Source organism: Lynx rufus, unplaced genomic scaffold (genome assembly GCF_022079265.1).
Source record: "Lynx rufus isolate CCGP_SWC_20201006 ecotype Redwood Valley unplaced genomic scaffold, mLynRuf1.p SCAF_11, whole genome shotgun sequence".
In the NCBI taxonomy this organism is placed as follows: domain Eukaryota; kingdom Metazoa; phylum Chordata; class Mammalia; order Carnivora; family Felidae; genus Lynx; species Lynx rufus.
This window is the reverse complement of record NW_025814825.1, coordinates 63099820-63117836: the sequence shown is the minus strand read 5'-3', so window position 1 is coordinate 63117836 and position 18017 is coordinate 63099820. Positions and strand designations below refer to the sequence as shown.

Sequence of the window (18017 nt, the reverse complement as noted above, 5' to 3'; positions counted from 1 at the left end):
AAAAAGGTTGCACAACATTCTCCTAGTGCCGGCAGAGCCTGCCTCTAAATTCTCCTCGGAATATTTAGAAATAGAGCCTCGTAGATGAAAACGGTTCAGCCAAAAAGGACTTCTTTTGGATTAAGATGATGGAATATGTAGGTGAAAAGGGAAACGTTTGGTGGTTGGAACATTTTGCCTTCAGGAGAGTAGATAACTCTTTCTCTGCTACCAAGGATCTCAGAGGAAAGAGGTGCAGAGGACTGAGAATGTTCCCGTGTTTGGTTTGTGCAGCTTCAGCGTGATTACCAACTGGGAGGCCCCACAACGTTCCCCAGCTTCCCCCAAATCAAGGGTGTGGACTTGCTCCCCTCCTGCTCCCCTGCTGGCCAACTTTCGCGAATGATTCACCCAGAAGACCTGGGCTGTGTGGCGCCGTCTCCTTCCTTCCCAGATGTATGGCTTCTCAAGTGCGTTCTATCACACACAAAGACTGTCATCCAAGTGTCTGGGGCTGGGCGAAGATCTCTTCCAGGTCTTTGTGCAGTGTGGCTGGAATACCCTGGAAAGCATCCCACAGTCTTCCCCACTGTGGCTGGGTGGTGGGTGGCGGGTGAGGCAGAACTCCTGTTTTGGATTTAACGAGCCCTTGGACAACCAGATTTGTGACTGACTACTCAAGTGAACCACTCACTTGGGTTGGAAATTTAACTGCCTGGAGTAGCTTCTAATCAAATTGTTTTGCTTTTGTAGAGAAAATGTTTCGATGCTCGCAATCACTTTCTTAACAGTTTTGCCTGAGTTTTCAAAAGATTAACGTAACGGCCACAGTGACTCTTGGCATGTGGCATGGCTTTCATCAGTTTAGGGGAAAGTTCAGACAGATTTCCCATTATTATTCCATAATTGCTGGTATTTCAAAGCTTTCTTAGTCCAATTCAAATTAATACACCTCTCTCTTAAGATAAATTCAGCTAATTGCACTCTGTAGTCTGGTTCAGCAGGAGCTGTATAACTAGATTAACACACACTTTCAAGTAAATTCCAACTCAGAAATCCCACCGAGGGTCCAGAGCAAGAGACCTGGGTCCTGGCAAGGCTTAGAGAGTGATGTCGATGTCACCAGTGGATGACGTTCTCTATGCTTCACGTGTATTTTCTCCTTCTAGCCTCGCCACGCTCTGCCTCGTTTTATGGAAAGGGAGAGAACGTGCTGTGCCTCTGTGGACTTGTTCTTCCCATGGCTCTGTGTGGGCCTGGAATATTCTCATCTTCACGGCTGGGCTTATATGCATCCAACAAATAATGATCTTTCCTGGCCTATCCGTCAAGAGTAGGCCCCCCCACCGCTCTACCATCACCTCGTGTTTTCTTATTCCCTTCTATTTGGACACCATTGCAGATTTGCAGGAGTGGCACAGGGATTACACAGAGCCCCTGTAGCCCTGTGCCTTCTTTGACCTGCCTGCTTTCTGAAATGGTCTTGTCTGTTCATCTTGCTTTCAGTACAAGAACACATATTCATGTCCCTCTCTTAGATGCACGGGATAGAGAACTGAGTCTTCTGGGGTGAAGCTACGTTTATGAAATGAAGGTCCCGCCAGGATAGGCAGAGGGACTGACTCTAGGTGACATTAGGGCATATTGGGCCAAATCAGAAACAATGGGCTTTTTGAATGGGAGACATCAGAGTGCCCATCAGAAGGTAGGCAGGGATTAAACAGTTGTTGAATGAGCGGGTGAGTGAACGAGCCAACAAGTGGGCAAACAACTGGACCAGAGACCCACAGCTGATAACACGGAAGGGTCAGTACAGGTGCTTGGGTATGTCTCATCCCCAAGCCCCTACGTGTGGTGACTCCATGCCAGGGAGTACATCGAAAGGCATGAAATCAAGCTGGTGGACGAGGGTCATTTATGCACGATCTCTATGCTGCCAATGGCTGCCCCCTCTGCAGTCAGGAGAAGGGATTCTGGAATCTTCCCTTTGGGTAGCAATTCTTTCCACTTCCATCCAGCCCTCCACCAGTGTCCACAGATGTCACCACCTGGAGTGGGCCCCTCTGGGTGCATGGCCAGAACCCTCATCACTTGAAGGCGGGTTCATCCCCAAAAACTCCGCTCATCTCAGCCCTGAGCACCACAAGATTTCCTCTCCTTGTTCACGTGGCTCATGGTCCTCTCCCCCCCACACACTGCTTGTGGCCACCAGGCCCACTCACTTCCTCTGCCGCTGGCCATCTCCCCAACTTTTGGCTCATCCCTGTTCCTGTGGTCCCTCAACCAGTGGGAGTTTTAAATGCCTTGTGAGCAGCTTGAGAATTTTCCCGATCGGCTGTGTCAGACAGTTAATACTCAAGTAGTAATCCTTTTGTAACCTGAATATAACTGCAGGCTTCCACATTGAGAATGATAAAATGGTGTGGATTTAAAAGTATTTGGGGAACTGTAAAATGTCTAGGATTAAAATTTCAATACCATTTGTGCCCAATAAATGTGAACTCCTTAGTAACTTAAAACAGTGCTATTATGACTCAGGTCTGAAAATTATGAGTCCTGGTTGAAGAAATGGGAATAACATGTGAGGGAATCTGCTCCCATCCTTTACCGTGAGGGATAGACTGTGGTTGCACCACATAGCAGGAATGTGACCTCATCGGAGAGCGAGCCCAGAGAAATTACCGTACTTGTTAAGAAAGTGATACACACTCCAGAAGAGAAAAAATGTTATACTTTCCATTAGGATTGTTTATGGATATGGCGCTAAATTGAACCTGTGTCGGGACATTAACTGGTTCGACAGGACCCCAAGAAACAAGATCATATAATAGTTTATTGAATGACTTAATTTTTTTTTTACATAAACCAGTCTCGTCAGTCTGAACTGGCAAATTAATTTTGTCTATAGAATCACTCACTGAAGCATATAAAATTAGCCTCCGTAAGTACAGAGAGGAGACTCGGCATTGGGTTGAGCTGATTCACTGGGACTTAAGTAAATGGCTTTAGTCTTAATACAGCTAAAGCCTTGAGATGTTTAGTGGAGAGCTGGTCTTAAGCAAAGCATTCATTCATCATTTAAAAAGTCACTACTTGCTGTGTTTTGGTTGCTTGTGGAAGGACAGAATTATATATACTTTGACTTTGATTATCACCCAGCACATGCCATAGGACTTGGAGGGGAAAATGAGCTTTTGTTTGAGTCACAACGTCGTTTGGTCAGATTGACAGAGAATTCATCACCTGCAACACTGACCGTGACTTAATAGAGAATGCTGTTTCTTTGGTCTCTTTCAACTTGGGGATATTTTCGTGGAGTTGTTTATGTCATGAGTTTCTGATGCCAAACTCTTCCTGACAAGAATGAAGAATGGGGCTGTTTTCTTTCTGACGCAGGGGTGAACCCAGGAAGCAAATCAGCACCTTCCATCCAGCAGGCCGGAAGAAGGGGCCGGGGAGGAGCTTACGAAATAGTTCAGGTCTCTGTCTTGAACGGAGCCCTCTGGGACCCCACGGAGAGCATCCACTCTAAGGTCAGTTGTCTTGTCTCTTCTCGTTTTCTTGACTGTGTGATGGCTGAAGTTTGAAAATCACGTCAACTGCACTCATTTTCTTTGGTCCAAGCTTTGTCTTTATTTTAATGTTGACTTTATCCTTACAGAGTGAAATTTTGTAGAGGGACAGTCTTGATCAGTGGCCCAGCGTCATTTACGTCTGCTAAAAGTTACTTTTCAAACACACACAGGCGATAACATGTCCAGGTATACAGTTTCTGTGTGTGTGTTACTCGAGGGCTGGGTATTTTTCTATATTCATGTCTATTTCATCAACATTTTAATGTTATCGATTATTGGTAGAAACATGTTAATGTGACTTTTTAAAAAAGTTTGTAATGAGTTTTAATGCAGTTTTGTGCTTTGTTTACTTTCATACATGTTTGATTTGAGCCTTCTATGATGTAAAAGAACAATACAGAATTGAACCATTAGCGATTAAGTTTGATATTTCGATGAGTTTTAGGTGCCAAATCTACGCGACTTTCTTAAATTTCAGAACTTGTTGGAACAGTTGGAGAGTGATAAAAATCTATAGAAATATGAGCTCTTTGGAGAGATCACACAGATGGCTTTGTCCTTGTGTTATGTGGAACTATTTTTAGATTATTTTTCATAATAGAAAACAGATTTTTTTTTAAGAACAGTTGAGATTGTGAAAATCCTCTGTGGCTTTCTGAAAGGGCTGCAGTGGGCCCCCTTAATGTGAGTAATGATAATATGATTTACATCACTAATTTATTTTCTAAAGAAGCTTTTGGTTGAAAGTGAGCAATCGGAAAGGTAGGAGGTTTGGTTAAAGGATCCAGATGCCAAATCTACTCTTTTGGATTTTTCTGTTTCATGGAAACTGTTGCAAATTTAACAGGCAACGGATAAGTCACTTGCGGTGGTATTGATGGTGTTTCCTGGAAGAAAAACTTAAGACGTTAAAGAATATTTCATTGTGTCATTAATCTGAAAAATTAGAGATGTTATGATAGATGCAGAAAAGAGAAGCATACTATACCAGAAAGTATGCCTTTAAAATATTTATAGGTGCTAATTAATAATACAAAAATATGGAACCATCTAAAGTTTCTTGGGGGGTAGAAGCCGTTATGGAAGCTTTCCCTGATTGGGGGGTGGGGGTTGCCAAATGTAGCAAATAAAAGTAGAGAATATCCCCGTAAACTTGGACTTCAGATAAACAGAGAATTTTTTTTTTCAATCTGTCCCATGCAGTATTTGGGGTATTGTTGTTTATTGAGATACACATTTAACTGGTGCCCTGCCCTTTGTCTGGCAACCCCACCTGGGGTGCGTATCAGAGCCAAACCTGATGAGTGTTCTTGGCACGCCACTGGAATGGACCAGTTCAGGTGGGGTCTGGTTTCTGACCTCCAGCTTCATCCTTCCTGCCAGCCAGCCATCTGGCGGACATCCCGAGGCCCGGCGGCGCATCTTCCGCTTCTGGCCACGCTTACAACCCGATGACTATGGGGCACCCGCACCATCTTTAGAGAAAACGGAGAAAACCATTATTATTTGATGACTGTCTCAGCTCCTCTGCAATTGTACCTCCAGATTAGAACCATGCAGGTGGTAGACACATGCGTAGGACACTCAAAGGACTCCGCCTTACCGACATTATTTAAGGGAATAGGGACTTAAGAGATTTGGGGAACCGCATTTTGTCATAATGCCATGGGACTCGTGAAATCAGCCTTATGGCTCTGTCATTACGATGTGTGCCCATATGTGGTAGTTAACCACTAAGAGCCTGCATGAAAAAGGGCGCCTACGACACGCTCGTACATGCGTGCCATAATTCTCCACGAGGGAGATGCGTGTACCTGTTGGGAGAATAGGGATTCTGACTAATGGTGTGTATGTGTGTGTCTTTCCTTGCTATCAGATATGACTGCCCACATCTTCATGTTAGACATTTTCATTCTCATTTCATTTTACATTAATAGAGTATATCCTCAGGTATGCAAAACTTACATTCATGAATATTTTTGCCACACAGCTCTGCCTGCCGTACCTGAGAATATGGAGTTGTGGGTTTAGATTCTTGCTTTTCTGCCCTGCTCTTTTATTCTTTGCTCTCCTGTATCTTTCTGTTCAGCCAGTGTCTTTCCTGAGAGTGTGCTTAGTTTGGGGAAGGCCCAGGCATCTTCCTTTTTATAAAGCGCTCCTAGGGGATTCTCATGAGCACACAAGATTAGAACCCTTGCACTGTTGGAAAGTGCTGGAGTGCTGGTCAACCCGACTGAGCTGATTTAGGCAGAAGTACTGTCACATTCCACACCTCCTTCTCCCCGCTGTGATTGAAATATATCTGGATGGGATATTATTAGGTCCTTTTCAAATGAAGCACCAAGCCATCATTGCCACTGATAATTTACTTGACAGAGACGAGGCTGGGAAAGAACGTGACCTTGCCTGCGTTGGAGAGCTTCTGGCATTTTGTCTGCTCGCTGTTATTTTGGTCTATAACATGAGGACAAGCCTGTCTGCTTTCCCTCCGTCTCAGGGCTGTTACAGGAATGAGCGTGATGAAACAATGGCTGTGAAATCACATGGGGAACTAAAACCCGCTACACAAATGGAAGGTGATACTACAAGTACAAAGTGTTTTAGGGACCCATCTCCAATTTCATGTCTTGAAAGAAACGAAGCCCGGGGAAGGCATGTCAAAATGTGACAGATCGGGAGATGACCTGCGTTGAGCCCAGCCTTTGAATGCTCCAGGAAATGTCCAACCACCATCCTGCTCACATGAGAACGAATGTATGGAAATAGTGTGTGGAGTGGAAGATAGAAAGGCAAGCAGATTAGAACATGCAACCGAAGCTTCCCTTTGCATATTGTGGGTCTCAAATATCAAATATCAAATGGCAACTAATTAAAACGGCAGAAGTAGATTCCGCTCCATACGTTGGAAGGAGCCTTGCTTCTCCTTCAAATAACCATCTGTGTCAGCCCTTCTGGGGAGACTTCTCCTCACGTGGGGGGTGGGCAGGGTGTTCACCCCACCCCCCGCATTCCCACCCCCCCACCCCAGTAGCAGCCCCCCCTCCCAGCACTTCCTCACAACCACGGTTCTTGCCAAGGTCACAGGTAGCCTCCCAACTTCCAAAGCCAGCCCTTCCTTTCACTCTGTGTCTTACTTATCTTGACAGTGATTCACCCTCCTTTGAAATTCTCACTTTCCTTTGGCTCCCAAGACCCTGTTCTCTCTTGTTTCTCCCCATATGTCTTTAATTCTTGCTTTTCATTCCTCTTTTTGGCTTTGTCCTTTAACGGTTGGTTTCCGCTGACTTTCTTCTGACTGAGGGCTCCCGCTGGCTGTGCCGTTCACTTCTGTGGCCTCACTGTCCGCCTAGAGCGGCGTGGGGGGCTGTTCACAGGAATGACTCTAGCGACGTTAGCCACCGCCCCTCAACTCCTGCTGTGTGGGAAGTGCCCCGCCGAAAACATTTCACATGATGACCCCAGTACATATTCTCTAACATATACGGACTTAAAACCCACATCACTCCCCTTGCCTTCACTTCTGAGATGTGGGCCTGACATCCAGTGGATTCCAGGAGCCTCCAGTTGAAGGTTCCCAATTATTTTAACTGCGCTGTGCCCCAAAGTGGACACAGCCCCTGTCAATCTTCTCTATTTTATTTAATAGCCCCTAGAGGATAACATTGACATCCCCTTCCCCCCGCCCCCCTCAGATCATGAGGTTGGAGACATCTGTTGAGTCCCCTGGCCCAGTATGTCTAACACATGCCCCTTCCCCACCATGGCTTATTAGTCCTTTACTGCTACAGACATATGGAATGCAAGCAGAGTGATTTGTCTAAGACACAGAGCTAGCCTGTCGCTTTCCTGCTTCCCAGCCCCTTCAGAAGCTCCCCATGATCTCTGACTCCAAATCCAGGTTTCTTGATGATGCCCAAGATGCTTTATAGGCGGGGCTGTCCCGATGCCAAAGGCCCCACTCTACCTCCCAGCCATCGAGGTCATCTGGGCAGGGCAGCCTGCTGCCTAAATGTGCCATCCTTGGTATATGCTGTGTTCCTGACACCTGAAACCCCAGCTTGAATTATACCTTCTCTCTCTCTCTCTCTCTCTCTCTCTTTCTCTCTCTCTCTCTCTCTCTTATCTTTATTTTTGAGAGGGAGAGAGACAGAGAGCAAGCAGAGGAGGGACAATGGATTCCGGCTCCTGTGTTGCCGTATCATGATGGACCAGTGACTAGCCCTGGCTGAGCCTCTGTTTCCTTATCTACAAGCAAGATGTGAACGTGTCCCTTGCTGCCTGACCCAGCACGCTCGGCACGCTGAGTGTCCGCCTCTTTCCTTTCTCGTAACTCATTCTGGGCTTTCCGGAAGGGCTTCTCGACGTCGGCACTGTCGCCAGTGGGGCTGGGTCGCTCTTTGTTGTGTGTGTACAGGCAGGGGGCCGTCCTGCGTGCCATAGGGTGTTCGCGTCCCTGGCCTTTACCCACTAGATGCCGGTAGTGCCTTCCCCTCCATTCATGTCGACTCCAAATGTCCCCTGAAGGGGCGGGGGGGGGGGGAGGTGGTGAACACCTGCCCCTTAAGAGCCACTGCACTGGGGGAAAGACTAGGAAGGATAAGGACAGTTACTAAGAACCTTCCCTTGACTTCAGATGGAGGTAGACCAAAGGCTAGTAAACCTTGTCTGGGAAGACCTAGACGGTCAGTAACTCAGCTGTGTGGGTCCCACGCCGTCTGTCTCAGCTGCTCAGCTCTGCCCTTGAAGCTTCAAAGCAGCCCTAGACAATGCGTAAACAATCGGGCATGGCCAGTTCTAATAAAGCTTATCTGTGGACATTGAAATGTGGATTTAATAGAATTTTTACGTGTCATGAAATAGTCTCCTTTTTTAAAAAAAGAAAAAGTCATTTAGAAACGTAAAACCATTCTTAGCTCACAGGCAGTGGGCTGGATTTGGCCCACAGGCTGTAGCTTGCAACCCCTGAGCTAGATGTCCATACTATAGGTATTTCCCACCGGGTGCTCCGGCGGCCCAGCAGGAGGGTGGGTGTTGTGTAAGTTTGCAGACCAGGGTGCGGAAGCACTTGGAACGGGAAGTAGCCCGTCTGGCAACCAAGCCTAGTCGGTCAGATTCTAAAGTCTTGTATTCTTTCCTTAGCGCCCTGCTGCCCCCCCCCCCCGCCCCCCCAGGAATATCTTTAGCTTTTTTTCCTCTTGTGCTTCGTATCGGGACTGGCTCATAAATCCAGACTCCGAAAGCATGGCTTGGAGGGCAGGTGTTCTCCCCGGCTGTCTTGCCACCAAGGAAGCTCTGACTTTCTCGAGATGTGAGTGCTGTTCCCAACCCTCCGGGGCATTTTTATGCACTCTTATCCTGCAGCTGACACAGAACAAGGACGAAGCAAACCGGGGTATTGTGCTTGGTTCACCTATGTCCCCACCACCACCTTTGGGAGCACACCTCTCAGTCAAGGAGGGGCTCTGGGATGACATTTCCACGTGGCTCACTGCCAGCTCGTTTATTTCCTGTGCCCTCTTAGCAAGGCCCTGATGTCATTTGTTTTAAAATTGGCTTGTTGAATCAGGTATCCCTACAGTTACTGCGATTCCCCCCCCGCCTTCCCCACCTCAGACCTCTAGCATCATCACAGACCTGGGGCTTTTGAAAATATGTTTTTAAAATAACAAATCTATGGGGCGCCTGGGTGGCGCAGTTGGTTAGGCGTCTGACTTCGGCTCAGGTCACGATCTCACAGTTCGTGCGTTCGAGCCCCACGTCAGGCTCTGTGCTGACAGCTCAGAGCCTGGAGCCTGCTTTGGATTCTGTGTTACCTTCTCTCTCTTCCCCTCCCCCACTCGTGCTCTTTCTGTCTCTCCCTCTCTCTCAAAAATAAATAAATCTTAAAAGAAAATAACAAACTTAGGTAATATTAGGGGATGGAGTGCTTTGCATTGTTTAAACAGAGTTACAAATTTCTTTTTGCTTTATGGTTCTTAGGTAAGACTCTCCATGTTTGAGTGACAGGTGGGGTATATAGATGGCTGCTTGGTATGAGGAGGAAAGGAGTCTGACGAGTTCTGTTTTCAGTTTTTCTGCATTCATCCAAGCACATGTGAGTGTCTGCTGTGTTCCAGGTCCTAGGTCAACTTCCTGTGGTAAAGGATGGGTGAGCCTCTGTCCGCCCTTAAGAAACTCACAGATGAGTGACCAGTTATAATAAATTTAAATAAGTACCTAATAAGAGATACGTGCTTTTTAAAATAAGTGACTTTAGAGTCATTTTAGATTTACTGAAACATTGCAAAGATAGTACAGAGAGCCCCATATACCCCACACCCCACTTTCCCCGTGATTCATATTTATATTGGTATGACACATCTGTAACAATTCATGACGTATGGCCTTTTTAGATTTTTAACCTGAACTCTTTCACTAAAATGAAAGTTTCTGGGGCTGGAGGACATTTAGAAGAAAAGAAAATGTCTAGAAAGGCTAATGATTTATTTTTATTTAATGACTTGTTTGTTTATAATGTTTATTTTTGAGAGATTGAGGTAGAGAGAAAGAAAGAGCGTGAGCAGGAGAGCGGCAGAGAGAGAGGGTAACAGAGGATCTGAAGCAGGCTTCGCGCTGGCGGTAGAGAAGCCGATACGGGGCTCGAACTCACAAACCACGAGATCATGACCTGAGCCAATGTCAGACGCTCAACCAACTGAGCCACCCAGGTGCCCAGAGGAAGGCTGATGATGTTTAAATCACAGTTTAGACTAAAGCGCATTATCTCCCCAAGAGAGACTTAATGTGGTGTTTAATGGTCTGAAGACGCCCTCACCTATGCGTTTACTCTGGAATTTCTCAGAAGTCGGAACCTAACCAATGAGATGGTGGTTCCTTCCTAGTTGTTCAGGAAACAGTCATGTTGGTGATGATGGTTCGTTCAACCAAAGTTTAAAGTTCAGATTTTTTTTTTAAAGTTTACTTATATATTTTGAGAGAGAGAGAGAGAAAGAGAGTGTGTGTGTGCACATGCGTGCACACGCACGTTGGGGGAGGGACAAAGAGAGAGAATCCCAAGCAGGCTCTGCACTATCAGCACAGAGCCCGACACGGGGCTCGAACTCACAAGCCATGAGATCGTGACCTGAGCCGAAATCAAGAGTCAGATGCTTAACCGACTGAGCCATCCAGGCGGCCCATAAAGTACAGATTTTTTTTTAAACTCTCTTTGTCTTTAAAAAGTGAGAGGTTTTTTTTAAACCTATCACAAGAATGCCTACAACCAAGTATGTAAAATCATGTGAAAAACAACTGAATACAGCGCTGATTGTAACATAATAACTGTGTAGAGACCTTGTGTGAAATTTTCCTCTTGTATTGATTTAATGTGCTCTGGACTCCCCCATTTCTTGCGCGCTTCCTTGTAAGGGTCAGGTATGTGTTTTTGAGTGGTATACACCAGTATTTTATAACTCTTTTGTTGTTATTGCCTGACTAAAGAGAAAAATTAATTTGAATTAATCTTAATTGAGTTTAGCTTACCTTAAATTATATTTCTCTTTTGGGAGAAATGAAATGCTAAGAAACAAGATCTGTTAGCTAGAGTTAAGCTTTAGAAGGAAACAAGTTGTTGTAATATCTACGAATTTTCAACCCCTACCCCAAGGACCAAGTTTTGCCTCCTTGAGGGCAATAGCCACCTACTGAGAACTGGTGACGGGCACCATCCGTAAATGGGCAAAAGGAAATGTATGTCTCCCCAGACTACATGTATTTACAGCAATCTGCCCATTGGAGATTTGGGGCAGGTAAGAAGAAAAGTTGACTTCTCCCTCTCTCAAAGTCTTGTTCTTGCTAGACTTTCTAAAGTAAGTGTTTTATGTGAGAACAATCTTGGATTTACAGAAAAATCACCAAGGGAGTACAGAGGTCCCACATACGTCACCCAATGTTCCCCCCACTATTATCTCATGTTACAGTGCATCTGTCACAATTAAAGAACCAATATTGGTACATTATTACTAACTGAAGTCTGTACCCTATTCACATTGTCTTAGTTGTTTACCTAACGTCCTTTTTCTGTGAGACCACATTACATTTACTCATCATCTTGCCACTTGGTTCTGACGGTCTCTTAGACTTTATGTTTTTGGCGATATTGATAGCTTTGAGAAGTACTGGTCAGGGATTTTGTAGAACATTCCTCACTTGGGGTTTGTCTGATCTTTTTCTCATGATTGAACTGGGCTTACCTAGGTTGGGGAGGAGACCCCAGAAGTCAAGTACTATTCTTGTTACACCACAGCAAGTGCTATCGACGGGCCTTATGACTGTTGCTATTGACCTTGATCGTCTGGCTGAGGTCATGTTCGTCAGCTGTGTCTCCTTTACGTACCGGATTCTTTGGAAGGACGTCCCTGTGCACATCTCATGCTCAAAGCAGTTCAGCTCCACCCCCTAGAGGGTGAAGTGGCTGCATTAATTAGCTCTAATTCTCCTGCAGGGGAGATTTATCTCCTCTCCCTATTTACTTATTTATTCAGTTATTTTTCTGTATCAGGATGGACTCATGGATATTTATAGTCTGGTTTGTAATCCAAAACTATTTTATTTATGTTATTGTTCAAATTGTCCCTGCTTTGGCCATTGGGAGCACTTTCAGTTGGCTCCTGTGTCCCTTTGACATGCTCCCTGTAGAGAGAGAGAGAGAGAGAGAGAGAGAGAGAGAGAGTGTGTGTGTGTGTGTGTGTGTGTGTGTGTGTGTGTGTAAGTGTGTGTTATCACTCCCCAACTTTCTGTCACTACAAGAAGCACCGGGTCTGTATTTCCTGCCCAGTCCTAAAATCAGCCATTTCCCCACAGAGCCCTGGCTCCATGGAGAATGGTGTTAGACATCAAAATCTGGGCACTGGGTGTGCTCAGCCACACTGCTGTGTCACTTGTTGGTCTTCTCAGCTGACAGAGTAAGGAAATAGTTGTGTGTGTTCCTGCTAGATTTTAAGGAAACAGACTTCAAATTCTGGGTCAAGACTGGGACACATCATACCTTTTCACACTATATATATGTGTATGTATGTGTGTATATATATATATATATATATATATATATATACACACACACATACATATAATATATATATATTTTAATATTTATTTTGGGGGAGAGCACAAGTGAAAGAGGGGCAGATAGAGGGGGACAGAGGATCTAAAGCAGGCTCTGTGCTGATAGGCTGACAGCTGCAAGCCCAATGTGGGGCTTGAACTCACACACGGTGAGATCGCGACCTGAGCTGAAGTCAGATGCTCAACCGACTGAGCCACCCAGGTGCTCGAGTTTTAATTCTAAAAGTTATATAAGAGAAAATACACCAGGAGTTTGGCTTTTTGTGGCTATACCTATGCAGCAAAAAATGATGAATGACTGTTTTCAGTAACCTCAATCAATCCTTGAGAATCAAACCTAATCATTAAGTTCTTTTCCCTAAAATGTTATTTTAAGAAATTAATGCCCGACTCTCCAGCAGTTGACCTAATTCTGGCTTTTCAGATTCCCTGAGTTGATCCCTGCCTCAAAGGCCGTCTTTCTGCTAATTATCGGAAATTTATTTGACCTTTTCCTAAAAGTGGCGCACAAAAAGATTTTATTCAACAGGCGTAACCGTTTTCATTTGCAAGTTTTACTCACTGAAGGTAGTAAGGGTCTTTTTTTGCTTGAACCCACTAATGTTCCGAGCATGTAATTTAAAGACATGGTCATAAACCCAAACGGAGTTGGTGAGAGTACAGCTAATGAGCCCAGGGTTGTAGATTATGTCTGTTAGGATTCCCTCTTCCCGTGGGAGCCATTAGCTGGGCTCCATTCCGTGGCCTTCCTGGCATGTGTGTCCCCATGGCATCTCACAGGGGACACCCCTGAAGGTATGAAGGCAGACAGCCCAAATTCGAAAATGTTATGCATGTGCTGTGTCCCATCATTGCTGGGTTTCTAGGGCTACGTTTGTATATGCAGGTGACATGTTTCACACCTGTGTTTCCCAAACATCGGTCACCCACGATCTACATGAAAGATCTCAGCCTAATTGTAGAAACAGCCACACTTCACAGTTTATTCATGCTTGATATACTGATTGTTTTCACAACCACATAAAAGGCATGTGAATGAAAAGTGTGCTGTGTACCTCTCTAAATGCATCTGTCTGTCATCGGAGAAGACGTTATATCATTTCAAAACAGTTGAAGACCTCTCACAGTTTCTTCCTTTTCTCCCTCCGATAGATGCTCCTTGAGCACCTCATCAGGGGTGCTGTGCACAGCTGTGCAAATTAAGCCCTGCCTCACTTGCAGGGGGGCTGGGGCCGTCGGATCCCCAGAGTTGAGGAGTGAAAGTCCATCTGCTTGGTGGCCGAGCCCGGTGGCCCAGCCAGGAACAAGCACCATCCAGTAGAATTCCATCTAAGACTTGTTGACGTCTCACTTCTGAGGGGAAAAATTTTTACCGACTAAACATCGTCTTCCCCTGAGTTCTTTCTGTATACTCATTTAATCAGCAAGAAGTTATTGAGAACCCCTCACATTCCAGGCCCCCATGCTGGGTGCTGGAGATGCTTAAAAAAATAAAATGCGTTAAAAACTGGCAATTTCCTGGCAGAGCTACTGGGAAGCTTGCTCAAGCAGAGCTCTGGGAGGTGAAGCGTAAGTTAAGAGTCGAGAGCCCACGAAGGGGTAGAGAATTCTCTCGTGGCTCCTTTGAAATCGAGTTCCTTCTTTCAGAGTTCGGAACAAGACCACTGAGCATATATATGATCTCTGGTCGTGCCTGTTAGGCTGACGGGAATGTGTGTGCATGGCCAGAATTTCTCGCTGGTTTTGGTCTTAGGCGGGCTATGTGGGAAGCCGTCGGATCCCCGGGACCTGTTGGCTGGCCTGGGACCTGTTGGCTGGCCTGGCACTGGCCGCCTCCGTACGTGTCCCTGCTCATCTGGAGCCCGGAGAGCAGGTGTTGGTGGGCTTGCAGATTTCACGTCTGGGCTGTTCAGGGAGAGTGAGGTTTTCCGGGTCCGTAGACCCCCTTGCCTCCCGGCCTAAGTAAGGGCAGAAGGGAGCTTTTTAAGATTCACCTCCAGAGCAGCCTCGGGGTGAGTCCCGGAGCCAAGTGTTTCCAGCCTTCTGTTTCATGAGCAGGTATCGGGGCCTCGTCTCGTTCAGTCTGGACGCGTTTCTGGGAAGGCAGTTGCCACGGGAAAATGCCTGCAATGGGCATATACCACAAACGGGCCGTCGCCCTCCGAGGCCCGAGGGCGACACCAAGATTCCCATCTCGCTCCCATTGCCCAAGCAGCATCGGTTGTCGGTGGGGAAGGACAGAAACAGCGTCCCGAAGTCACACACAGAACGTCGAGTGTATTTTTGTCGGTTACAACGGACGGGAACGCGGAGACGTTCTCCTGGCCCCCGCGAGCGTTGCCGGGGGAGAGCTGGCCACAGGGGCTGGCAGGCGGGGAACTGGGTTGGAGGGGCTTTAAAGATCTTTTCCTATAAGATAAATGTCCAGAAGCTGCGGAAGTGCACGTCTTTCATGACGTAAATACCCTCAAAGACGACACGTGTCCATCGCTCGGTGAAACGTTTCCGGTGACACCTGCCGGTGTTGGCGGAGAACAGGAATTGGAGCATGCGCAGAACTGGCCTATTGCACGCATTAACCTCGGAGGCACCGCCTCTCAAGAAATTCCTACAGCCGGGATGGCGAATGGATTTAGCTCTTTTATTTGAAGCTGCCGAGGCTGGAGGAGCTCGCCTTGCGATTTCCTTGCTGGTATTTCCGAATCACAAGGGAAGACACAGGAAGTGACAGGCTCTAGCTTCTGTGCAAACTGAGGCAGCCCGTGGAAACCCTCCGCGACTCTGCGTCCTTCTGTCCAGAAGATCCTGGTTGAGATTTGGAAACCTGCTCTGCATCGTCCGTGTTGGGTGGCAAATTGTAGTTTTCTGTTTGTTTTTGCAAACTACTCCTTTAAAAAAATTTTTTTTAAAATAATATTTATTTTTGAAAGAGAGAGCAGGGGAAGGGCAGAGAGAGAGGGGGACAGAGGATCAGAAGTGGGCTCCATGCTGACAGCAGGGAGCCCGATGTGGGGCTTGAAGTCACTAACCATGAGATCATGACCTGAGCTGGAGTCGGACGCTTAACCGACTGAGCCCCCCAGGTGCCCTGCAAATGACTCCTAAACACCTGTAACAGTTAAGGCACTATCTGGATTGGGGTTTCCAGATGAAGCAGGGCCTTGAATGCCGTGCTAAGAAGGTGGGAACTCCATTCCAAAGGCAGTGGGAAGCCGCCTATGATCTTGAGCGGTCAGGTGACACCTGGAGCAGTCGTTTTAGAAGCAATTTGAGATAGAGGATCCGTTTTAGGGAGGCAAGTGGTGGCAAGGCTATAGATAGATTCTGCTAGAGACAGCGTGTGCCAGGCCTGTGAGGAGACCAGAGCGAGAGCTGGTTTAGGGGCTCTTGCCTTCTGCATGCCGTGTCCAGAGCACTGAGGCTGTCAGAGCTGACGGCTTACAGGATGGTCGTCCTCGCTCTGTGACTTTGGCAAGTTACATGACCTCTCTGAACCTCCGCTTCCCCATTAAAAACAGGAACCCTAAAAACTACCTAGTTGAGACAGCTATCGCAAAGGTGGTGTTTAAGTGTGTATGTGCTACGTGCCGAGGCTCGCTGTGTTGGCCATTGTGTTGTTCATACTTCCCGTGCCATGAAATGTTCTCAGAAACCTGGTTTCTAATGGCACGTGCCAGGGTAGCATCTCAGTGGGTCCTTCACTCTCTGGCCCCTCAAATCCACCCTGACTCTGCAGAATGAGTGTTTCTTCAACACAAATCTGACTGTGTCTTCGAACTGTTTATTTTTTTTTTTTTCAACGTTTATTTATTTTTGGGACAGAGAGAGACAGAGCATGAGCGGGGGAGGGGCAGAGAGAGACGGAGACACAGAATCGGAAACAGGCTTCAGGCTCCGAGCCATCAGCCCAGAGCCTGACGCGGGGCTCCAACTCACGGACCGCGAGATCGTGACCTGGCTGAAGTCGGACGCCTAACCGACTGCGCCACCCAGGTGCCTCTTCGAACTGTTTAAAAAACATCAGTGACCCCCACTTCTCTCGGCAGAAGACCCAAACCTTTAATGGGGGGCCTATGCGTCTGTCCATGATCTGAGCCCCTTCTGTCTTCCTCACACTGCGCTTCGCCTCCAACTCCCTGACGGCTTCCCAGAGGCTCGGCTTCCCGCCTCTGCTCTGCACAGTATTTCTACGCCCTCCTTCCTTCCCTGCCCTAGGACCCTGCCTCCCCTACCACGTCTTGTCTCCATTTTCCTGGACTGATCTCAGAAGTTACCTTTTTTGGTTGGCGTCACAGACTGAATGTTTGTTTCTCCAAAGTTTGCATGTTAAAGCTGTAACCCCCAGTGCGATGGTCTTTGGAGGTGGGCCTTTGCGGGAGGTGATTAGGTGTAGATGAGGTCATGCGGCTGGGGCCCCAAGGATGAGATTAGTGTCCTTATAAGAAGAGGAAGAGACCAGAGCTTTCTCTCCACCCTGTGAGGATGCGGTGATAATGTGACCATGCGCAAGCCAGGAGGAGAGCCCTCGCCAAGACCCCAACCATGCTGACACCCTTTTCTTGGACTTCCAGCCTCCAGAACAATGGGGAATAGATATCTGTTGTTTAAGCACCCCTGTCTGTAAAGCAGACCAAGACAGTGGTTTTCCTGAACTCACACACACAACCCCTTGTCACCCTCTGGTTTAGCTGCCAGATACCCAGTCAGTACCCCCATCATGGCGCATGTTACCCAAGCACTCAGTCAGTACCCCCATCATGGATTATGTTACCCAAGCACCCGGGCAGTATGCCCATCGTGGTGTGTGCTATCCACACATAACAGTTGATTTTCTTGTTGGTTTCCTAGGCAAAGTGTGAAATCTTTAAGGGCAGATACCGTGCACAGCTCACATCAGTATCTTCAGAGTCTGTTGGTACTTGACACGTAGGTTCCCAGAGATGTTTGAATTCATATTTATAAGAGTCCCTCACTTTTCCATTATTCCATTTCATTTACTTTTACCTTGACTTTTGTTTTGGTCTAGTGCTTTTTCATTTAGGTTTGACGAAGGCTACAAAAGATTAAAAAAAAAATCATTTCCGTAGATAGGTTCACAGTCAAGGATCTCTCTCAGGTACTTGCATTTTCAAATGCTTGAAAATGTTGGTATAAACGATGCGCTCTTAGGTCTGCTTTTCCCAGAAATCTGTATGTCGTGTCTCTTGGTTGATTCAGGCGTGGCCCGGTTTGTAAGTGGATGGTGCTCCCAGTTTGTCCAGGGTGAAGGGCAGAGCCCTTTCCGGTGTGGCCTCATTGAGATGATGCTCTAAACAGAAGCCAGGCTTTGGCCTGCAGCCCTCATGCTTATCCCTGCTCTAT

The 18017-nt window shown here is 46.7% G+C and overlaps 1 protein-coding gene across 1 annotated transcript in view; it reads left to right on the top strand.

Annotated features, from left to right (window-relative positions):
- Window positions 1-2547: 2547 nt before the first annotated feature.
- Window positions 2548-18017, top strand: part of ADAM12 (ADAM metallopeptidase domain 12) — a 302117-nt gene continuing 286647 nt past the window's right edge. Inside the window, exons 1-2 of the mRNA XM_047072487.1 lie at window positions 2548-2560; window positions 3376-3512. Of these exons, the coding sequence (XP_046928443.1) occupies window positions 2548-2560; window positions 3376-3512 (150 nt within the window). The remainder of the gene's footprint in view (window positions 2561-3375; window positions 3513-18017) is intronic.